The sequence below is a fragment of the Lithobates pipiens genome, unplaced genomic scaffold (genome assembly GCF_037356315.1).
Source record: "Lithobates pipiens isolate NorthernLeopardFrog02 unplaced genomic scaffold, aLitPip1_a1.2 Scaffold_23, whole genome shotgun sequence".
Classification (NCBI taxonomy): domain Eukaryota; kingdom Metazoa; phylum Chordata; class Amphibia; order Anura; family Ranidae; genus Lithobates; species Lithobates pipiens.
Window position 1 is genome coordinate 22,603,769 of NW_027507785.1, and position 25,322 is coordinate 22,629,090.

General features: G+C 43.5%; 1 protein-coding gene across 1 annotated transcript in view; it reads left to right on the plus strand.

Moving 5' to 3' along the window:
• Nucleotides 1–15,773, plus strand: part of TRIM3 (tripartite motif containing 3) — a 59,791-nt gene extending 44,018 nt beyond the window's left edge. Inside the window, exon 12 of the mRNA XM_077451301.1 lies at nucleotides 1,298–15,773. Coding sequence (XP_077307427.1) covers nucleotides 1,298–1,450 — 153 coding nt within the window. The 3' untranslated portion in view covers nucleotides 1,451–15,773. The remainder of the gene's footprint in view (nucleotides 1–1,297) is intronic.
• Nucleotides 15,774–25,322: the final 9,549 nt, after the last annotated feature.

Genomic DNA, 25,322 nt, shown 5'->3' on the forward strand with positions numbered 1-25,322 from the left:
AACATCTCGCAGTGCCGGCGCCCCCAGTCCCCCCGTTTTTACTTACCTGACCCCTCGAAAGTCCCGCGCTTGCCCCCGACGTCCTCTTCGCCGCTCAGCCTGGCCGCTGATTGGATGGATTGAAAGCAGCGCAGCCATTGGCTCGCGCTGCTGTCAATCACATCCAGTGACGTGGCGCACCGGAGGCGGGGCCGAGTGATACAGTGAGCGGCTATAGCCGCCAGCTGGATCACGGGAGCGCGCCCGCAAGTGCTTCTCACCATGCGAGGGAGCTCACATGAACGTGAGAAGTACTTGCAGGAGGAAGCAGAGACAGCCGCCGAGGGACCCCAGAAGACCAGGTTCGGGGCCACTCTGTGCAAAACGAGCTGCACAGTGGAGGTAAGTATAACAAGTTTGTTGTTTAAAAAAAATATATAATAATAATAACTTTACAACACCTTTAAGTGCTGGGCACATTTTAGAGCTTGAACGCTCATTTATTCCGATGTCCAGAATAAATTAATATTTTGGCCAGTGGAATGAATGAATGCCCAGACATTTTGGTGCACTGAAACATTAGGTGCATATTTAACAGCACTTTCTTTTTCTCCCCTGGATCAAAGGAGAGAAAAAAAAATGTCCTGTGTGCACAAGGTTTAAAGTTGCATCCAGACTGTCCTAGGTAATACACACGTGTGATGTTGTGCAATCTATGATTGCAAGAACTGAAATCGCCAAAAGGGACATGGCAGGGGCAGCCAGGCTGGAGAGGAAAGGACTGAATGATGCTACGCATCCTCCAGCAAGGAAATGATGTGGGCTCTATTTTACTTGCTGGAGCACCTACTGTAGGACAGGTGAGCATTCGAGATGAGCTTGGGTTTGGTTCGAACTTGGGCTATATAATAGGTCAATGGCATTGTCCATATTGGGTCAATGATATCTGAAGCATCCCCATGTAGATGCAGCTACCGAGAGAGGATTGCCTAGGCCACAGTTGATAAGGTGGCATTGGGGGAGTGACCGCTTTCTTCTGTGTTAGGTCTATACCCAAGTTTGGACCAAAGCTGTGCTCACCTCTTCTTCTTTTATGGGGGGGGGGGGGGGGGGGGTTTGCATATTTGTTTTTTGTTTTTTTTGTTCTTTGAGTTTATCTTTTGGCTAAGTATTAGCTGCTACCCACTGTGATTGGTGCCAGGATGGGCAAAATTAAATGCTCATAAAACCTTCAAGTAGAATTTAGCTTGGAAAGGTCTGTGGATGCTACCAAGAAGCTAATAACCTCTTTTCACTTTTTCCTTCATCCTCCATGCAGGTGTTTGACAGTTCTGGCTCCTTCTTGTCCTACATAAACACCATGGCAGACCCTCTGTACGGGCCTCAAGGTCTGGCCCTCACCTCTGAAGGTCATGTGGTGGTGGCCGATTCAGGAAACCACTGTTTCAAGGTGTACCGGTATCTCCAGTAATCGAATTTAGGGACAGGAGACTCAGCTGGCACCATACCATACTGTCCTTGCCATGCCCGAGATGTCTTCAAGCTCTCTGCCCAGCGCTATATTCAGCCCGAAGTGGTGTTTCCTCTTTGTCTGTTCTAAGCCGCCAGTGCCAGCTGCTCGTCCTAGTGCCAGATGCGATGTGTACAAACGGCTGTAACCTTCTGTCCTCCTGCCAAACAGCTCCTTCTTAGCACAAATGACCTTTGCTGCCCTGCCCAGCTGTTTGTAAAACACCCAGGCTTTGTTCTGTTAATGTCCCCCCCCCCACAAAAAAAAAAACTTTTTGCTTGCTTTCTATATATCCCTGAGGGTCTTCTGCCAACTCTGCAGTTCCCTGTACTGAGAACTTTTATGGTCCCAACGAATCTGCTAAGGACCGCTGCTGAATGTCAATCGGTAACAGAGAATTATGGACTCTCTGCCATCCCTGGTCTATACTTCATTGTTTACAGGCCAAAGTGGGCACTGACCTATGGACTTTACTTATCACTGCGCTTTGCATAATGGTGGTTCAGGGCTGTTCGCTGGCTTTTTGCACTCATGGATGACTGAGGGAATCCATTGGGTCCAACAAAACTTCACCAATGGATCTCTCCCCTACGAGGACACTTTGGCCCTGGATGTCTACCGGATTGCTGCAATGGTAAAGGTGGCTGCTTATGGGGCATTTGCACTGACCGGTTATGGTTTCTGATGAACTGAGACTGAATTACCCCCAAACGTGACAGGTCCTTGCCGCAAGGTATATCGGAGCAGTCCTTCAGGGACCGGTTTCCACACATCCACCCTAATAAGACAGTAATACACACCGGTTCTGTGGCTTTATACACTTTGCATCCCATGGCATCTCCCGGTGTCTTCTAGGTAGATGGTGTTCCCTTCTTCTACCAGAAGGTACAATGGGGAGCCGGGTTTATGAATGTAAATGCCTGAAGGATAAACAGGGTCTACCCAAGATTCATTCGCTTATCATTACCCCTTCAGGGGCTTCTTCATTATTACACAAGATGGCGGCCTCTTCTGCATACGTGGTTTCTTCGAGACCAGAGACTCGGTGGTCTCTCATCCACCCCTGTAGGGAGGGGAACCTCATCTTCAGCATTTCCGAGGTGACTGTAACCCCAGGTCACTTGTACTTGTGGACTTTCATTTTTTTTTTTTTTTTTACATATTTGTTTTATTTATGTCTTAACCTTTTCAGTATGTATGTCAGTGCACAGATTGTCCTGATCTACACAAAGTTTGTGCCAAATGCTGCACCGCCACACTTTTTAAAAGTGATTTCCATGAAAAAAAAAAAAACACTCTGGGTGGATTCTTCCCCTTCCTAGCCATGGGCTTCATTCAGGTTGCCACAAAAAGTGTTCTGTCAGAACTAATGCCAGCCATAGATGGTTTGAATTTCGAGCTAGAGATTCGTACCATGTATGGGCAGGCTGAATGTAGCAAGTTAATCGAATGACCAGCCTGCCGGATTTTATTTGCGATTTATTACTAGCGGCTGTTAGCAATAATCACTGGCTTCCCCCACTGGGAGAAGACAATGGCTTGGCAGGGGAGATTCCCACATCGGCGCTGTCTGTGTTGATGGAGTAATCGAGGAAATTTTTTTTTCCCTGCAACTCGTAGTTGGGCTATCCGTGCAGTTTGTGCCCACCAGCACCACTTTACAGCACACTCATCATTTGCACATTGGCACGCATTTTAAACCAAGCCCAGAAAGTGACATTTGGTTGGTTTCTAACTAGGCTGGTGATAATGGTAGCTTGGCTGAAAAGCCAAATTTAGCATTTCACATTTGTAGTGCTAGTGGTGTAGACTATTCCCCCGGGGTGACATACTGCATTAAAGAACCATTTAGTAGCCAAAGCCTATCTCATGTTGCCAAAATTTAAGGAATGCATTTTGGGGAAAGAACAGCCCGGTAAAAAGTAACCAGATCAGAATTATTATTTTATTTTTTATTTTTATGGAAATCCTCTTTTAATTGTGCATACTGAGAATGGCTAAACTGGTGGCCTAAGCGTTACCCCATCCATCCATCCCCTGCAGTAAGCGTCATGTAATCCATTTTGCTGATGTGCATAGCGCTGGCCAGAGCCTATTAGCATTTGAGATTCCTGAATTTTCAATTTTGCATTTTAAAGTTTTGTATGTGTTATGTTTTTGGTTTTATTTTTCATTTTTTTTAGTTTTTTTACACTATGTTGCCATATAATTTTGCCACACGTCACAGTGCCACAAGTACTAGAGACTGGCGACTGTAATGAGTGATATGATATGCCCTGTCTTTATGATATGGTGACGATGTAGAGGTGGGAGGTGATCTGCCACAGGTGAGTGGTCTCTCGGCGTCAATGGCAGGTCAGTCGGTCACCGTGGAAGGATAGTGGTACCGTGTGACTTATGTCACAGAAGTGTAGATTGTGGTGGAACGTTGGATGGTGGCATGATAGATGGGGGAGTGTGTGTGTGTGCATGGCTCCAGCTGAGGGTATGAGCGGGAGTGACGATGTAGGTTAGGGTAGTGAGAAATGAGGGACGTGGGACAGTGGCAGCTTTATCATACAGAATGTAGTGCTACATGAGCAGGAAAACTTCAGTGCCTTTCAAAGAAGTGCAGCCTTTCTCCTTTAGAAGGTTCCAGTTCTGTGGATGTCATGATGATGCTTCACTTGCCTAAAGCAGAACTAAGCCCATCAATTTAACGGCTTCAAAAAAATGCTTAGAACGCTAACTCACATTTTGCTTATGTCCTCAACCAAACTGTCAAACCATCAAGTGGCTGGTGTCATAACTGATCACATGTGCAGCACCATGGCATTTGCTGATAAAACAGAAGCCAATATGGCGGCTTCCTTGTCTAAAAAGGATAGGAGAGTTTAGTTCCATTTTAAATGCTAATTCTCCTTATAGCAAAATGTTAAGCCTGAATTTAGGACAGCATGCAGGGGTTCCCCTCCCCGGCAGCCACTGTCACTTTTTGAATCAACGTGGTTTTGCTGCAATTCAAGACCCCCCCCCTTATCAGGTGCAGGCATTGTTTGGAAATTCCAGCAGGAGCAGGAGCAGCAGCTGTCTGAATACAATAGCCAACAGGGGATTTTCCTCCATCTGTGCTGTTTAGCATGATAGAGGGAAATTGATCACGTTCTCTGCTTCATCCCAATGGGGCTAACAGGGTATGACCAGCTTGCCTCTCTACTGTCAGGGCCAGTTCACACCTGTGGCTGGGGGGTGGTATAAATAGTTGGTTGAGTTACATTTTTACCACTCCCCGTATCCTAACGCAGAGGCCAGAGGGGTTGTATACATGCTGCATTAAAAATGATACCCCCCTGTTGCGGTCAGTGGGGGCAGTACTGCCTCTGCACACAACCAATTCAAGTGAATAGGACAACGCTGCAACAGTGATACAGGCTTTCAGGGTTAAAACATACACTGAGAAGGCAAGAAATAGACTCCCAGCTGCCTGTCAACCACTATGGATCACTTTTCGGAGGGGCAACAAGGGCTGCCAATAGTGTATAGCAGGGATATGCAACTAGCGGACCTCCAGCTGTTGCAGAACTACAAGTCCCATGAGACATAGCAAGACCCTGACAGTGCAAGCATGACACCCAGAGACAGAGGCATGATGGAACTTGTAGTTTTGCAACAGCTGGGAGGTTCACTAATTGCATATCCCTGGTGTATAGGAAACCCAGGAGTTGGGGATCACCTAAAACAGTGGTTCTCAACTCCTGTCCTCGGGACCCACTAACAGGCCAGGTTTGCAAGTTAACTGGAATACATGACAGGTGATATCATTTTCTGCTCAGTGATTGCAGTATTCTAGTCTCCATCCTCCCAAGGTAATACTTAAAATCTTGCCTGTTGGTGGGTCCCGAGGACAGGAGGTGAGAACCACTGACCTAAAAGTGGAAGTAAACCCATGGATTTAAACAGTTAAAAAAAAAAAAGGCATGCCGGGAATGCTAACTGCACATTGGCTGTGCTCTCAGCCAAACTATCAAACCATCCAATGGCTGGTGTCATAACGAATCACATGTGCAGCACCATAGCAATTGAAGATTAAACAGAGGCAAAGATGGCAGCTTCCTTGGCTGAAAACGATAGGGGAGTTTACTTCCACTTAAAGACTGACAAAACTGTCCCGTCTCCTAGCTGAACATATATGGTGGCATTAAATAACATCCTTTAGGTGGAACATAAACAACCATGATGACAAGTTTTATTCCCCTTGAGCTAACCTAAATCATCCTCCAAAAATGCATGCTAACCCTGATCTGACAGTTCTGCTGTTTGTTTATATTCAGCATCACAAGTCTTTAGTGTTCTGGTCGTGCCTGCATATTAATCCACCATAGACTTGGATAAGGTTGTGTCCCAAGGCCGGACATTCCTATACAAATGTATATCAGGGCGGTGAAGAATTGTGGCGCTGGATGTAAACAAAGAGGGGTCCCCTGGCTGTCCATTCGAGATAAGTATACATCTGTGGGATTGCAGGTTGGGTTCGGGAAGGAGCAAGAAGGGCACTTTGCACTTATCTATTAAAGTGCTATTAAAGGCAATTTATTATTTTTTAAATAACAAACATGTTATACTTACCTGCTCTGTGCAGCGTTTTTTGCACAGAGCAGCCCCGATTCTCCTCCTCTTAGGTTCCCCGCCGGCACTCTGGGCCCATTCCTCCTGCCCCCAGAGTAAGCAGCCTGCAGTTGGGACACCCAAACAGGCTCCCTCCTGAGCTGCTTCTCTGCGTGTCCATTTACACAGAGAGTTGTGTCTCTGCCTCGCCCCCTCTCTCTTCTCGTTGGATCACTGGATGTGATTGACAGCAGCGGGAGCCAATGCTTCAGATAATGAGGCAGCAAAGTCCTCAGAGAGATGAGGCTCTTGTACACATTGCTGGATTGTGATGGGGCACAAGTAAGTATTTGGAAGGGGCTGCTGCACGGCAAAGGTGTGTTTTTTTTTTTTTTTTTTTACCTTTAAGAAAAAAAACAACCTTAAGCCTTTAGAACCTCTTTAATGGTGGCTTCATTATTGGATGCTGCCTTAAAGTGGTTGTAAACCCTTGCAGACCACTTTTACCTTCATGCAAGCCTAGATTAAGGCTCACCTGTAGGTCCAAGTAATATCTCCTAAACCTACACGGTTTAGGAGATATTTGCAAAAGATAGGCAATGCTGTCTACGGTGCATGCGGCGTAGACAGCGGCTCGCAGGCACACTGAGTGTGCCGCTGCTAATGGCGATCGTGCCATTAGTGGCGGCTCCTGCACACATGCGCAGGAGTAACATCGTGGCTCCGACCAATCACATCGCTGGAGCCACGATACCCGGAAGGAAGATGGACGCTTCGTGGAAGAAGGGACAGCAGTGACATCGCTGGCTCCTGTGTCAGGTAAGTGGCACATAATGGGCTACTATGCGATGCACAGTAGCCCATTATGCTTTACCTTTGCAGGTAAACAAAGAGGAAGTAAAACCCATCAGGGTTTACTTCCTCTTTAAACCTGGAAGGCAGATCAGGCTTTAGCTGCCCTTTCACCCTTGACTTTCAAGCAGAAAAGTGAGGTCCCTGTGACCTCTGTACGTCACACTAAGTAAAAATACACCCCAGTGCACTAATACAGTAGGCTGCAGCACACCACAATGCATGTGCATTAATAATACAAGGTTAAATAAGGAGGCAATCATGAGCCCAGTAGTGACGCCATGGGCCGCGGTTTGATTTTCCTGCTCGTGTGACACTGCGTGGATAGGAGAGGTTGGATTAAGGAGGTGAGGGGACGGGCACAATGGGAAGAGAGACGGATCAGCTGGAGCAGAAGAGCGGGCTACAGGAACAGTTAAAGGGACACTAAACTCACAGGTCTGTGTTTGTGCTGTGTGTAGTCATGTAATTTATTGTCCTGTTTTATATGTTAATATTTATAATAGCGTTTCTATTTGGAGACGGTTTACAAATAGGAGGTTGCCTTTTCTAGAGCACAGCTCCTCCTCTTCCTCTCCGCCCCTTCCTCCTTTGCAGCGGAGGAGTCGGAGGAGAATTTTGCATGCCACTTTTTTTTTTTTATTATTATTAATATTTTTTTACAATTTTTATTTGGAATTCTTAATGGCTGTTTGCAAGTTATGTGCCAACTCACAACTCAGCCAATTGTGCGAGTTATCAGCCAAGTAATGGAATCCGGTTACTTGGGTGGGGGTGGAAGGTCTGTTTTCTAACGGTGATTCTGGACTGCAAAATGCAATCTGTGCCCTAGGCTGATAAGTAAATACAAATGAATGCGGCAGATCAGCAAAAGTGTGAAAGCTTTCAGGTAAATTTCCACCCACAACAATGAGGATATCGTAAGTCGGCAGCAGTGCCAGCCTGTACACACACTCCTGGCAGCTAAAGCAGGCAGGAGTTGGTTTACATTTTCATCGCCAACTGCTTTCTTCTGGAGGTGATTCAGCTTTACACCCCATTCACACTTGTGCGACTTGTTATGTAGCTTTTGGACATCAAAAGTTGCATGACTAGTCATACCCCATCTTTTTCATTGATAACCAGTCATATATGTATGACCTAAAGTATGTCATACTTACCTGTTCTGTGCAAGGGTTTTCCTCCTTTTCTGGGGTCCCCTGGCAGCGCTACTGGCTCCTTATCGAATGCCCCCCATGGAGAGCCTCATTCCATGGGGCACCTGTGTGGGCACGCTCCCAAGTCCTGCTGCTGCATCCATTGACACAGACAGTAGGACTCGGATCCACCCTCTGGGTCACTGGATGTGATTGGCAGCAGCAGAAGCCAATGGCTCCTGCTGCTATCAATCTGTCCGATGAGCCCGAGACCAGGTCTCGTGCTCATGGCTGGAGAGATCGGGTTCGGGTAAGAAAAAGGGGGCTGCTGCACCACAGAAGGTTTTTCACCTTAATGCATAGAATGCATTAGCCACTTTAAGACTTGGGCCTATTTTTCAAACTTGTTGTTTATAAGTTAAAAGCATGTTTTTTGGGGTGATTTTTTGATAGAAAATTACTTTAGAACCCCCAAACATTATATATTTTTATTTTCTAACACCCTAGGGCAGTGATGGCGAACCTTGGCACCCCAGATGTTTTGGAACTACATTTCCCATGATACTCGACTACACTGCAGATTGCATGAGCATCATGGGAAATGTAGTTCCAAAACATCTGGGGTGCCAAGGTTCGCCATCACGGCCCTAGGGAATAAAATGGCAGTCATTGCAATACTTTCTGTCACACCGGATTTGCGCAGCGGTCTTACAAGCACACTCTTTTTGGAAAAAATACTTTTTTTGAATTAAAAAATAATACAACAGTAAAGTTAGCCCAATTTTTTCTTTTTTTAAATATTGTGAAAGATAATTTTACACCGAGTAAATTGATACCCAACATGTCATGCTAAGTTGCGCCCACTTGTGGAATGGCAACAAACTTTTACCCTTAAAAACCTCCACAGGTGACGTCTAAAAAAATTCTACAGGTTCCATGTTTTGAGTTACAGAGGAGGTCTAGTGCTGGCATTATCACTATAACAATCGCGGTGATACATGTGTGGTTTAAAAACCGCTTTCAAATGTGGGCGCCACTCACGTATGCGTTCTCTTCTGCACGCAAGCTTGGCAGGGCACGTTTTACTTTTTTTCCCCTTATTTATTTTTACACTGTTCTTTTTTTTTTTTTTTTTAATTGTCAGTTTTATTCCTATTACAAGGAATGTAAACATTTCTTGTAATTAAAAAAAGCATGACAGGACCTCTTTAAATATGAGATCTGGGGTCAAAAAGACCTCTGCTCTCATATTTACACTAAAATGCAAAAAAAAATAAAAAGTCGTTGCTTTAAGAGCTATGACCGGAAATGTTTTCACGTCGCGTCCATCCTGCATTGGTATGGAGCCTGGTGGGGGCCATCTTCCCCTCTCCATACCAAGCAGGAGCATGGAGCCAATCGCTCACTGACTCCCTCCGGTAAATGGCAGAGAGCACGCTCCGCCACCGCCAATTAAAAGTGATCGTGTGGCGAATCCGCCACTGAGACCACTTTTATCTGAAGAAGAGGATAATCTGAGTTATGGCAGCTAGCTACCGTATAATGACGCCGGGTGGTCCGTAAGTGGTTAAGGTGAAAAACCATGAGACTTAAAAGGAGTTGTAAAGTCACAGCAACTTTTAAAGCAGTTCATGCTCTACTTTAGTCCAGCTTTCATCCAAAGTGAGGGTCACAGACTTCAATGTTAACACTGAAAAGTTGCATGAAAGTGGTACCTGAATGTTATTCATGCAACAGTGGGTCCAACTTTGCAGAGAGACAACAAGTCCCATCCAAGTTGCATGCTAAAGTCACCAAGTGTGAATGGAGCCTTACAGCCACCCAATCATTTCTGCATGTGGGATAATTTGCTTTCCCCATGTATCCTAGGCTCATGTATTCCAGGTGGTAGCTGGCAGAGCAGAGAGAGCCTACATGTTTGATGATCTCCTCTACCTAGAACAGTGATGGCGAACCTTGGCACTCCAGATGTTTTGGAACTACATTTCCCATGATGCTCTGGTACCTTGCATTGTAGTGGAGCATCATGGGAAATGTAGTTCCAAAACAGCTGGGGTGCCGAGGTTCGCCATCACTGACCTAGAATGAACCTGGAATCATTAGGCTTTGATCACTTCTGGGTTCACAGCCGTCAGTCCCTGGGATCTGGGACAGGGGAAGAACTTAATTGAGAATAATCTGTACTTGTTTAGTTTCAAAAAGAGTGCAGAGGTGACATTAGGTTATAGAATAGTGCAAGTGACAGGTTCTTCTTATTTTTTTTGTCAGCCCCCTTGTTATGGCAATAAAGTAAAAAAAAAAAGTTATTTACAGTTAAATAAAATTTAAGAAACCCCAAAAGAAAAAGTCCACGTATGCAAATTCACACTTCAATTAAACCAAATGTATTGGGTATTGCCATGCATGTCAAAGTGAGAGCACCCTTATTTTAGGGCCATTAATTGTAATTTGAGCTTAAAAATGTGCAACTTTTTTTTTTTTTTTTAAAAGCAAACCCTGTAAGGCAAAGGCATAATAAGCTAGTATGCATAGCATACTAGCTCATTATGAATAACTTACCTGAGAACGAAGCCCCCGAAGCGGTCCTCCGTCTTCCTCTTCGCCGCTGCCATGGATCCCGGAGCGACTTCCGGGTCTCGCGGCTCCGGAGCTGTGATTCGCCGGAGCTGCGATGACGTCACTCCCACGCATGTGCACGGGAGCCGACACTGGCGGCATATCGCCGCGATCTGCGGCCTGCCCCAGTGCGCCTGCGTGCTGCGGTGACTGTCTTCGGGTAAATCTCTCCTAAACCGTATAGGTTTAGGAGATATTTCTTGGACCTACAGGTAAGCCTAGATTAAGGCAAAGTTGGTTGTAAGGGTTTACAAACACTTTAACCACTTCCCACCCGGCCAATGTACATATACGGCCGGGTGGGAGCTCTCTACTTCTGAGAGGACGTTCAGGAACTTCCTTCAGAAGGAGCGGGCGGCGGTGCGATCCCGATGTACTCGTGTCACCCGGACACGGCGCATCTCGGATCGGCAGGAGGGCTCTGCGATTGGCCCTCCTGATCACATGACAGCCGTGTCCAATCACAGCCATCATGTGATGTAAACAAACAGCCGGTTGCTAGGCAATCGGCTCTCCTCTCCTCACACGGAAGTTTTCGCTGAGGAGAGGAGAGGAGAGCAGATCGCTGCAGCCGGCTGGTGATCAGTGAGTATGAGCTGTTTTTACAGCTTTTTACTAACTGATCACCAGTCTAGTGTAAACCTACAGTGTAAACACACATGTCACCACAATACACATGTCCCCAAATAATAAAAAGATGTCCCACTAAAATCACATGTTCCAATGATTATCTGCACACATCTGTACATGATCATTTGCGTACATATGTCCGTGATCACACAAACCAATTATTATACACTTAACAGAATTTTTTTTTTTTACCAAAAACATGTAGCAGAAAACATTTTGGCTTAAATTTATGACAAAATTTGATTTTATTGGATTTCTTTTAAAATAGAAAAAAGAAAATAGTTTTTTTTCCAAATTTCTGCTTTTTTTGCGCTTATATCGCAAAAAATAAAAAAACTGAGTCGTGAATAAATACCACCAAAATAAAGCTCTATTTGTGCGAACAAAATGATAAAAAATTTCATTTGGGTACAGTGTAGCATGACCGCGCAATTGTCATTGAAAGTGCGAGAGCGATGAAATCTGAAAATTGGGCTGGGAAGGAAGGTGTTTAAGTGCCCGGTATTGAAGTGGTTAATGTGTACAAAAAAAAACGGCTGTGGTGGCAAAAGGGTAACAAATGGGACTGAGTTATATACGTTGTGTTGAGGTGCCATTCATTTTAAAAACACAATCAAGTAGCACAACACACAGATGTGAAACCTCTGCATTATAGGGCTCTTTATTATTAGTGTATGTCCATTTTCCATGTGTTTAGGTGCTCTGGCAGCCCATTCAAGTGAACTGGCTGCTTCAGTTGTAAGAACACACTGTATAACGTGAATGGGGTCTAAAGGGCCGGCGTGGCACTGTCAGCGCACGATCATACTTTATAGAATAAGCGAGCATCTGTGTGCTTCCAATCACAGACTGGTGACTGAGGAGTGCTCAATAATTTTAGTAGTAAAAAGCGAGGCCACAACACTGGCTAAACTCAAACGCAAATCATCAGCCAACTGAAACGGTGTGCGTTTTAGCTGTTTGCCTGGAGTTTTGGCCCCCACCTTTGGGGGGCGCTCTTGCTGCTTGTAGCATTGATCAGACTAGGGCAGATCTTGTGCATTTTGCTTCCCCAGAAAATCACCCCCCTGCACTTACCCCGAACATAGTTTTCTGTTCCTTTTCTGAACAAAAGTTCTGTTTAAACCATTATTACTTAATACATATGATTAAGCACAAGGGAGAGTTTTTTTCTTTTTAAGAAGGGGGTTTGTGCCTTTTAGGATGGAGATAGGTTCTTACATAAAGTAACCTTAGAATGACAGAACAATGGCAACTGCCATTGTTGACTTTTTTTTTTTTTAAGGTGCAAGTTCCAGCGCTGTCCCGACTTCTCTATCTGGAAAGTCATTGACCTGGAGCCAGCATGCAGCTAGTAAATTTCCAGCCTGCATACATGCTCAAGGTCAGCAACTCCAATAGGTAACAAAGCCAAAATCAGACAGACAGCCTATGGAACCTTCAGGCAAGTCGGCAACAGCGGCTCCTGTATTTCTCTCCTAAACGCTAACTTTAAAAGCAACCCTATCACTGTATCAAAACCTTCCAACAAAGGCATTCCTTTAGACTAGTTTCACATCTATTCGGCCATTCAAGCACGTTTTGCGTTTAAAGTTTGAGTACCGTGAATTTTTTTTTTTTTTTTTTTTTTAAAGTCAGCAGCTACAAATACTTCAGCTGCTGACTTTTAAAATAAGGACTCTCACCTGTCCTAGAGTCCAGCGGTGTCGGCACCTGAGGCCGAATCGGCACTCAGATGCTGCTGCTGCCGCCGCCATCTTTGGTAAGGGAATCGGGAAATTAAGCCTTGCAGCGTCACTTCCCGGTTCCCTACTGCGCATGTGCGAGTCTGGCTGCGTAATCTGAATGCTCCCTGCTGTGTGTCCCAGCAGACAGCGCGATGGGATGGCAAAATGCGTAGACTCCCGTGGGAGTCTATGCCCGAAAGTAGGTGCAAATAGGTGTGAACCTAGGATTAAAAGATGAACATAGATAGTTGCCTTTCCTGCTGACCAATGTGGTTATGATCCTGAGAAGGGATCCCCTGAAGTTTATTGGCAAACAGACACCTGCAGGACTGATAGCTATGGGGGACCCAGGAAATTTTCACTGTTTCTTCTCCCTAAACCCCCCCATGTCACTGCTGTATCCTGTAGTAGATCAAAGGCAGAGGGGGGGAAAAAAGGCACAGAGCGCTGTGGAGAAACCCAGAAGGTAGGTAACCCTGTAAGTGTTATTTTACAATCTCCTAGATCATCCACAATTCCCTGTGGTTTCTCCCTTCGACTTACATCTACCATAAGATACAGTAGTGACGTGGAGGTCAGTAAGATGAACAAGCGAAAGCTGTAGGGCAGTGATGGCGAACCTTGGCACCCCAGATGTTTTGGACCTACATTTCCCATGATGCTCCACTACACTGAAGAATGCCTGAGCATCATGGGAAATGTAGTTCCAAAACATCTGGGGTGCCAAGGTTCGCCATCACTGCTGTAGGGGAACTTCTAGGGGACCTTTTGAGATTGGAAAGGTATCTCACTGGTTTCTCCCTCTGACTTGCATCCACCTTTTGGCTATAGCAGTGACATTGAGGTTGGAAGGACAAAAAAAAAAAAAAAAAAAAAACTGTGGCCCCCACTAAATGGAAAAAGCAATGCTTGTGGGTTTTGGTTCTTCCCATTGAACTCTGACTGTCACTGCTGTAACCGTGTAGTAGTTGGTAGAGGAAGGAATCTACAGCCAACCCAGAAGCTTGGCAATCCTGCAAATCTCGCTCTCCTATCTCATGGGTTCCCCACAGCTCTTGCTGCATTATAGTAGTTGGTAGGCAGAGGAAGTAAGACTACAAACTACTACATGATACAGTAGTGCTGTGGAGGTCTGTGTGACACTCAGGAGGCCTTCAGTCCAGTAAGTGTCAGTTTCCCAGCAGACTAATGGGGATCCCTTCTCCCGATCAGGACAGTCGGTGCTGCAGAAAAGTTGAGTATTTGCATTCTTCTTGGATAGGCATGCCTTTACTGGGACATATTGATATAGCGGGTTGCATTAAAGACAATCTGCCATCAGGAACGCTTCTATTGCTGCCTTCTTCTAGACGTGTAGATTTGGCGTTATGACTAATTTTGGATCTGCTTGTTAGTTCCAGGTCAGTTGGGAGGTATTGGTGCCATAGACAAGCAAGGAACTAGCATTTTCTAAAGGGGCTCAGCACTAGAACATCTTGTATTTCTCTACTGACAGGTTTTTCTTGAGGTAGGCTGAACAAAATATATTTAGTGCCCCTCTCGGATTTAGTTTACTGTTAGTGGGTAGCAGACTGTCTCTTGACTTGACGGTGAAGTGCCAAACACGGCACCCTTATTGGCCACTGCTTCGCCATGAAGGCAGAGAAAAGCAAGTGACAATATGAAGTCAAGTCAGAAAGGGGACACAGAAGACACATTTCTGGCTATTGGGGGGGGGGGGGACAAAAATAGTTGGAATGTACATAAAATACTGTCCAGCGATGCAACTCCCCAATTTATCTATCCTAGTGCAAGTTTACATGTCTGTGTGTACAGGCCCATTAAAAACAAGACGCTACATTTAGATAAGTTAAAACAAAAAAAATATAGCATTTTTAGGCATCTATGGGCATTAGGCCTAAAAAGGAGGCCTGTCAAGAGGGAAAAAGAGAAATAATCAGGGCCATGACTTCCTTTTGAATGTTCAAGCACTGTCTTCTTTATCCTTTGTTTCTCTGACCTGGACGAGCAGGCAGCAGACAAAACAGTGGCATATCCAGCATGAATCTATTATTGGCAGATCACCAACTTGTCAAATGATGAACCATGCCATACATATAACAATCATAAAGAACTTCAAAAATTAAATCATAGTCTGCCCTGTCAATGTCATGGTGCCACCAGAGGCCTGGCACACGGCCATAACAGCAGCCTTATGGGTATAAGTACAAAATGATACGTAGCTTAAATATATATTGGGGCTTCCATCAGTTTCTGCCTGCTGCCTCTTCTCCAATGAGCAGAGGCCCTCTGTGAGATTTACATACAAGGCGTCTGTTCTTAGGCCATTGCACAGGGGCTCTTTTATACTAGATATACGTCAAAATGGGTGCTGGGACCCCTCTCATGGCCATGAAGACCTGGACACAGCTCACAGTCGATATACAATGAATTAATTTGTTTTTTTTTTCTTGGCCGATAGTTGCTTTGGAGGCTCAAACATTGGTCTTACATGAGGGCTGCTTTGATGACTTGGGTCAGCCCAGCATCACAGACTTGCTGGACTATTATAAAGGTAGTATGAGTTGACGATGGGAAGTGCTGATGGGTGTGTGAGGAGGTGTCATGGAATGATTGGCAGATAAGATTCAGGGAGATGACGAACTTAGGCAGCTGATTAATGCACCACTGTATTATAAAATGTTATATGGAAAGACACGACTGAACAGCTCACTGCAAATAAAAACCCATATCACACCACCAAGTGTCTATTTACTGCCGACCATCTCCATTGCACACCACAAAACACCAATACGCGATATAACAAGCCAGCGGGCCCAAGAAAGACATCACAAAAGTGAGCTCCTGGGTAGGAAACTCTTGGCTTCATCACTAGATCCACCTGGAGTTGTAGCTATTTAAAAGACTAGCAACAGACACAATGTTTTAATCTAGTATGTTAATGTCATCTACATCCCTATTGGTAAGTAAAATATAAAAAAAATCTATGTATTCATCAACAAACTTCTATCAGGCACACAACTTTAAATGATGGGTTCTAAAGCAGAGGTCTCAAACTAGCGGCCCTCCAGCTGTTACAAAACTACAAGTCCCATCATGCCTCTGGCTGTGGTAACCATGATTGTAACTGTCAGCCTTGCAATGCCTCATGGGACTTGTAGTTTTGCAACAGCTGGAGGGCCGCCAGTTTGAGATCCCTGTTCTAAAGTGTTCACATAAACGAATGGCACGTCCATTAAAAAAAACAGTCTCTCTCAACTTGGGCTTCCAGAAGTTCCTTGAGTAGTGGTGGGTAAAACTACCTCCTGATGGCACTTGCATAGTTCTGGCACCAACACCACTCCACAAAGCCAGTGGAGCTTCTGCCTCTTGGAGACATAATATTGGCGATTAGTGAATTGCCTCCATATGTTGGGGGGGGGGGGGGTGTAAGTGGGAATAATGCACCTAACATAAGTGGTCACGTAAAAATGCCCCCCCCCCCCAAGATATTTGGTGGCAAATTTGGATCACCAAATATCTTGGGGGGGGTGGCATTTTTACGTGACCACTTATGTTAGGTGCATTATTCCCACTTACCACCACCCCCCCCCCCCCCAACATATGGAGGCAATTCACTAATCACCAATATAATGAGCACTCTTCCCCAACAACCACCAATGTAACAGTAGTTACAAACAAGGGTTCCTCTGTGGTCAGTAGGTAGATGTCGCCATCCCTACTTTAATGCTCAACAGCAGTTTTCGTTAGTTACACAGACTACCACCTATTTATCCAGGGTGGGACTCGGAACTATATGTTGAAAGCTCTCTCCACCACTCAGCTTTGACTCTATTCAGGCACTGCCAGATGGAGTGTTTTTTATTTTAGTTTTTTTTAATATAGTTTCAGTGGTGATGTTACTACTCAGGCAGATATGTGGGACGAGGATGTTTGCAGGCACTCTCAAACTGAGCGCCACCTCTTTAACCACGTCCAAATCACATACCTGGTGCGTCATTTGACTTCAAGTGGTTCTACCAGAAGGATGCCTGCAGCTAAACAATCGTCCTACACATGTGCGGGATCGCCGCAAACATCAGCTCATGGGCAGTAATTCTAGCACTAGACGACCCCCCCCCCCCCCCACCATAGATATAAAGTGCTAACCAAAGGCTTTTAAAGCATCGCCTATGGATAGTAAAAGTAACATCATTTGTTGCCACTGCGCAGACATGCTCAATTTTAAAGCATGACATGTTTGTTATCTATTTTCTTGACGTGATGCAAAAAAAAATTAGTTTTTTTTTGTTTCTCAAAAATTTAATTTGAAAATCCACTCCGCAAATTTCTTGTGACATTAAAAAAATAAAAATAATTGCACAACCCAACTTATTTGCTAGGGCTTCTGCTTTTAAAAAAAAAAAAAAAAAAGTTATATTATATATATAAAAAAAAAAATTATATATAAAAATATACAATACTAATATCACTGAACAATATGAACTATTCCTCACTGATCCCAGCGCCCAAAAGGAAAGCAAGTTCTCAAAATCTCATCCAATTAACAGCTGCTATCATTAATTAAATTACCACTAATATAGACATAGTATAAATCAACCCTTATCCTTCATGACATTACACTATATTGACAGCGCTAAAATAAAAATATTTTACAATCCAATGTGCATAAAAAGTATATAAAAAAACAGAAAAAAAAAAAAAAAAGAGATGACAGTTTCTCAAGGAATAGAATGCACCAGAGGAATCTGCACAACCAATCAAACCAAATGCCAATACGGTTGTCAGCACTAATAGTTTATGCTGAATGGAGTACTATTGAACCAAAGACAGAGCGAGTTTAAACTATTAGTGCCGACAACCGTATTGGCATTTGGTTTGATTGGTTGTGCAGATTCCTCGTAATAATGCTTCCAATGTGCCTGTAACCCTTTAAGTTCTGGTAAGTGCTTTACCATAAGGGGTGTCACTTAGTGTGAAGTTACTACGCACTGGTGTCTTTCACTGGGAGATGGACTATCTTTTTCATCACCTCGGGAATACTGCAGTGGATGACATTTAAACACCTGTGTTTGGACTTTCAAAAAAAACTTTTTTTGGTGCATTCTATTCCTTGAGAAACTGTCATCTCTTTTTTTCTGTTTTTTTTTTTTTATATACTTTTTATGCACATTGGATTGTAAAATATTTTTATTTTAGCGCTGTCAATATAATGTAATGTCATGAAGGATAAGGGTTGATTTATACTATATGTCTATATTATATATAAAAATATAATATTTATTGTTTTGGGGTTCCAAGCATTTAAAAAAAAAAAAAAAATAAAAAAAAAAAAAAAACCACAAAAAAAAAAAAAACTTACATGTGAAACACAGTGCCAGAAAAAGCCTGGGTCTTCAAGTGGTTAAACTGCAGATTTTTTTTTGAAGAACTACTGTTAAAGTGGAGGAGTGTCTCCTCCAATCAAAAAACGGAGAAGACTAAATTAGACATATAGGGGTTGATTTACAAAAACTGTAGCGTGCAAAATCTGGCGCAGCTGTGCATAAAAACCAAATAGGCTTCCAATTTTTTTTTTTTTTTTTTTTTTAAATCAAAGCTTTTTTTAGGCCCCTTTCACACCTACCTACAGTTTGTTTCATCTGTTCAGTCACGTTTTTTTTTTTCAAAGAAGGGGGAGGCTCATTTTTTTTTTTTATGACTATTTGGGGAGGGGGGGCTCAACAGAGTAGTATACAGTGAGGAGGAAGTCTGTACAGAGAGGCTCCATCACTTGTCAGCTTTTTTTTCTTCTATACTTCATAGAGCGAAGAAGAAGCTGTCATTCAAGCCAGACACTAAATTAAACACAGGGGCTGTATCACCCAGGGACCCCGCCCCTTCATTTAACTTATTGGCTGCTCGAATGACCGCTCCTTCTCAGCACTATAGAAGTATAGGGGGAAAAAAAAAAAAAAAAAAAAAAAAAGCTGACCATTAAAATTTAAAAGCTGACAGTCGGCATCGGTAATTGAGGGAGCCTGTCTGTACAATATCTGAACTACTAAAAAAAATAAAATAAAAATCAATTTCTCCTTACTACACAGCCTCAAAAAGGAATTTGTGACTGGTGACAACCATTCTGAAGTCCCCTCTATGTTTGAGGTTATAGCTCCTCTTGCTTTGAATTGTACCAGGAACTACAGGATCCATGTCCAGCAACTTCTGCATTCCTTAAAAGGGGTTGAAAAACCTTGAGGGTTTACACCTTAATGCAGTCCTGCTGTCTGTGTCAATAGACGACGCAGCAGGACACAGAAGCGCACCTGCAAGAAAGGGAGAGCAGCTCTCCAACGGGGCACTCGAGAGGAGGAGGAGCCGGGAGCAGCGCTGAGGGACCCCAGAAGAGGAGGACTAGGGTTGCCACCTGTCCGGGGATTCACCGGTCCGGGTTTCAGGTGGACCGAAAACCAGACACATTAATCAGACAGGAATGTGGCTCAGAGCAGGGCTTGACAGGAGGGGGAGGGGGCACTATGTACACTGCATTACTATTCGCTTTGGAGTGCCCAAAGGCGTCTGTTACAATCCTATAGTGCAGGGATCTGCAATTAGCGGAACTCCAGCTGTTGCAAAACTACACTTCCCATCATGCTCTGCCTCTGGGTGTCATGATTGTGGCTGTCAAAGTCTTGCTTTGCCTCATGGGACTTGTAGTTCTGCAACAGCTGGAGGTCCGCTAATTGCATAATATTGCATATTGCTCTAGTGTATACTAGTACAAAAACATTTTTTGCTGCGCACCGCTAAATTGTTCATGTTTGGCTTGAAGAAAAAGTGGCAACCCTAAGTGGGCACAGGAGGAGGCAATTTTTTTTTTTTTTTTTTTTTTTTTTTTAAATGAACCTTTAGTTACCCTTTAACCACTTCCCGACCAGCGCACAACGATTTACGTCGACAGAATGGCACGGGCAGACATATTGGCGTACAGGTACGTCCAATATTCGATGCCGCCCTGCCATCGGGAGCGCTGGTCGGGACCCCCGTGAGTCCGGTCGCGGGACCCGCGGACTCGATCGCCGCGGGCATTCCCGCGATCGTCTCACGGAGCAGCCGAATGGAGGAAATGCTGTGTAAACAACATTTTTCCATTCTGCCTAGCAACTAGTGACGCTGATCTCTGCTCCATGTGATTGGAGCAGAGATCAGTGTACACTAAATGAAAGCCCAACCCCCCCACAGTTAGTAACACTCCCCTAGGAACGCTTAACCCCTACACTGCCACCCACTGGTTAACCCTTTCACTGCCAGTGTCATTTACACAGGAATCACTGCATTTATATAGCAGTGATTACTGTATAAATGACAATGGTCCCAAAAATGTCCGATGTGTCTGCCATAATGTCGCAGTCACAATAAAAATCGCTGATCGCCGCCATTACTAGTAAAAAAATAAATAAAAAATTATTAATAAAAATGCTATAAAACTATCCCTATTTTGTAAACGCTATAACTTTTGCGCAAACCAATCAATAATCTCTTATTGCGATTTTTTTTACCAAAAATATGTAGAAGAATACGTATCGGCCTAAACTGAGGGAAAAAAATGTTTTTTTATATATTTTTGGGGGATATTTATTATAACAAAAAGTAAAAAATAATGCGTTTTTTTCAAAATTGTCGCTCTATTTTTGTTTATAGCGCAAAAAATAAAAACCGCAGGGGTGATCAAATACCACCAAAAGAAAGCTCTATTTGTGGGAAAAAAAGGACGTCAATTTTGTTTGGGAGCCACGTCGCACGACCGCGCAATTGTCAGTTAAAGCGGCGCAGTGCCGAATCGCAAAAAGTGGTCTGGTCTTTGACCAGCAAATTGGTCCGGTCTGAAAGTGGTTAATAATACAGTACTGAATGTGTAAGGAAATCTCTGTGCGAGTTAGTGTTTAAAATAAGATCTCAATAGCCACCTAATGGGGCCCCCTTCTAGAACCAGGCACCGTAACAGCCATATTGGCTGATGTGATGGTACACAGCATAAGGAAAATCCCATTGACACAAAAGGCCTCAAGCACAATGGACGTTTGGCGCTTGAGCGTTAAATTTTTTTTATTATGGCCAATTAAATAAATTAATGACCAACCGCTTGACATGCCTAAAATGCATTACAAGAGTTTTTTTTTTTTTTTTTTTGCCAAAACTCTGTTTCCAGGAGGAAGGGCGTCTAGGAGAATTAGCAAAATATCCAGTGTGAGGCCTAAATGACCAGCATGTACAGAAAATAAAATGAATATAATCTAAGTGATCATACAGCAAGTTCAGTTTACTATTAAACACCCTTATTGCTCACTTGCCTTCGATCTATGGGTCCCGGTCTCTTTTGTCCCATCCTGGATAGTTAGTTTATCGCCAGTCAACCATCCTGGGAAGCAAAAACACAACCAACTGGTACTTTCATGGTCTGGCATCTTCCCGTTAAGGAGTTACACCATGAAAAAAGTGCTCTCGGTGATTAGTGGACATGGCGTTAGGTGGGCAAATCTGATTTAGTACTTTTTTGGAGCTGAACGAGATTATTTTTTGCTATGTGAAAATGTGGAATTGCCTAAATAAAGCACAAATAATACACTCTTATGGTGCAACTTGTTCCGGATCCTACTACTGCAAGACCACCTACCTACTTCCCAAAATGTCATTTATCGATTAGTCTCTAAATCTACACAACGGATGTGGGCAAGAACCTGCAAAACCTCTTGCAATGTACATACCTCTCTAGGCAATGCTTATACCCACTTATATAGCAAGTGGCGGCCAGCTGATTCAGCGCTGCAGTAGACTGGCTGCCTCCTACTGAGTTCATCAGCCACTGCGGTCCTCAAAAGACTACTACTACATCATTAGACAATGGGAAGCATCCATGTTACCCATGCAGTAATGCGGACACCCAAAAAAAGGAGGATACTACTTTACTGCAAGAAGAAGACTAGGAACCCAGGCCTGTCAAATGACCACAGGTTTAGGCAAGTATTTCAGACATTAAAAAGTGTTACTAAATCCAGGACCCTACAGTCAATATATATCTGCTCTCACACAATACACAGAACATAGAAATGCAATTATTTTAAATATAAACTGATCAATACCTTTTCTCATCAGCAGCATATAGCAATCTTGTGACTTCTATCAGTTCCTGTTGAAGCTTGTATGAGTTTTCATACTGCACTGAGCTGTCCTATGAGGCTGCAGAGCTCCTGACCCTCTGTCTGGACAGTGCTGATTGGCCCTGTCTTGATCACATGCACTGTCCCAGGAGAAAAGAAAAAAAAAAAAAAAAACACACCCCTCTAGCAGTACACACACTAAACTGAGCGTGTGCAGCCTGACTCCAAAGGCTCTGTCCTATCTGGACTTACCCAGGGGGAACAGTGCAGCGAGGGGAGGATCTGTGCATACAGGATCAAGCAGCCTTTATACCAGTGATAGGGAACCTTGGCACCCCAGATGTTTTGGAACTACATTTCCTATGATGCTTAACTACACCGCAGAGTGTATGAGCATCATGGGAAATGTAGTTCCAAAACATCTGGGGTGTCAAGGTTCACCATCACGGATTTATACAATGCAGATTAACCCCTTGGGTTCCACAGTGAGTATAATAAGCATGCTTTACTGCACACAGACTGATTTTAGTGTTGTGGGTCTTTTAATACTTTAAGATTAGAGGGAGAGGAGAAAGAAAAAAAAAAAAAAAATAATAAATAAATAAAAACAACACACACACCACCCCTCCTGTGTGTATATGTGGGGGGGCCTGTAGGACCTGCCACCATCATTATACTGCAGCAGGTCGGCACGATCCCACGAGCCGTCATAACTATGGGTCATGAGTATCAGGGGTGAGCATGGGCACGAGAGGCAGAACTGACGCGTGTGTGTGTAAAACACACAAATCCCTGTTCTGGGAGGAGATGCAGATCGTGAGTTCCTAATAGCTAGGAACCAAGATCTGTCATCTCCTATAGTCAGTCCACTCTAGTTAGAGCACACAGTCAGGGAACACAGTTAACCTTTTGATCGCCCCCAAGCGTTAACCCTTTCCCTACCAGTGATATTTATACAGTAATCAGTGCATTTTTATCCACTTGCCGACCAGCGCACGACGATGTACGTCGACAGAATGGCACGGGCAGGCAAATGGGCGTACATGTACGTCCCTTTAAATTTGCCGCCCTGCCATCGGGAGCGCGCCGCCGGCGGCGGGCTCCCGCGCTGGTCGGGAACCCCGTGAGTCCGGTCGCGGGACCCGCGGACTCGATCGCCGCGGACATCCCCGCGATCGTCTCACAGAGCGGCCGAATGGAGAAGTGCCGTTCTAAACAACATTTCTCCATTCTGCCTAGCAACTAGTGACGCTGATCTCTGCTCCATGTGATTGGAGCAGAGATCAGTGTTCACTAAATGAAAGCCCAACCCCCCCCCACAGTTAGTAACACACCCCTAGGAACACTTAACCCCTACACTGCCACCCACTGGTTAACCCCTTCACTGCCAGTGTCATTTACACAGAAATCACTGCATTTATATAGCAGTGATTACTGTATAAAAGGACAATGGTCCCAAAAATGTCCGATGGGTCCCCCACAATGTCGCAGTCCCAATAAAAAAAAAAAAAAAGCTGATCGCCCCCACTACTAGTTAAAAAAAAAAAAAAAAAAAAAATTAATAAAAATGCTATAAAACTATCCCTATTTTGTAAACGCTATAACTTTTGCGCAAACCAATCAATAATCGATTATTGCGATTTTTTTTACCAAAAATATGTAGAAGAATACGTATCGGTCTAAACTGAGGGAAAAAAAAAAATTTATATATATTTTTGGGGGATATTTATTATAACAAAAAGTAAAAAATAATGCGTTTTTTTTCAAAATTATCGCTCCATTTTTGTTTATAGCGCAAAAAATAAAAACCGCAGGGGTGATCAAATACCACCAAAAGAAAGCTCTATTTGTGGGGAAAAAAAAAGGACGTCAATTTTGTTTGGGAGCCACGTCGCACGACCGCGCAATTGTCAGTTAAAGTGACACAGTGCCGAATCGCAAAAAGTGGTCTGGTCTTTGACCAGCAAATTGGTCCGGTCTGAAAGTGGTTATAGTACTGATCGCTGTATAAAATCTCAATGGTCTCAAAAAGGTGTCAAAAGTGTCCACCATAATGTCACAGTCACGATAAAGAAAATATATAAAATAAAAAACTATCCCCTATTTTGTAGACGCTATAACTTTTGCGCAAACCAATCAATATACGCTTATTGCGATTTTTATTACCAAAAATAATATGTAGAATACATATCAGCCTAAACTGACAAAAAAAAAAAAAAAGGAAGAGGAGGAGGAAGAGGCAGAAGGGCATATTTATTATAGCAAAATTTTTTCAAAATTGGCTCGCTTTTTGTTTATAGCGCAAAAATAAAAACCGCAGAGATGATCAAATGCCACCAAAAGAAAGCTCTATTTGTGGGAAAAAAAAAAAGTAGTCAATTTTGTTTGGGTACAATGTTGCACGACCGCGCAATTGTCAGTTAAAGTGACGCAGTGCAGAATCGCAAAAGTGCTCTGGACATTGAGCAGCCATATCTTCCGGGGCTGAAGTGGTGAAAATTATGGCCATGAATGTTCACCACCAAGCTTCAGGTCCAACCACCTACAGAATTAAAAGACCCGATGGGGTAATTTCACTGAAAGGTTTTTTTTGTTTGTTTTGTTTTTTCCCCACTTTGGAAATATCGCACAAGATAAAAAAAAAAAAAAAAAAAAAAAGTCAGTTCATCGAAGTAGAATATCAAATGGGAGGTTAAATACCAAACAAAAATAAATAAAAAATCCCAAAATGAGATAAACCATTAAAGTCTCTTCACTAAAAAAACTACACACATTGGTTATTTATTTATCAGCTGGTGCTTGCTGGCAGTTTTTTTTTTTATTATTTTTTTTAGAATTGTACAAAATAAGCCCCTAGTCACACCAATAGCGATATTGAAATCATGCCACTTCACCTAAAGCAACACAATTTCAAAATGTAGTGCTAATTGGAAGACACCTGCAACTTCATGCACAGATGTCTTTGCAAGTTTAGGTGCGACTTGCAAAATCAGTGCAACTCCGATTGGACCACTTTCAATGTGGACAATAGGTTGTGTCTTGTCATGCGATTTGAAACTGTCAAATTACATGAAAAGTCGCACCAGTGTGATCAGGGGCTTAGAGGAACTCTGCACTAGCCAGGAAATGAAAAGTATACAATGTATCAATG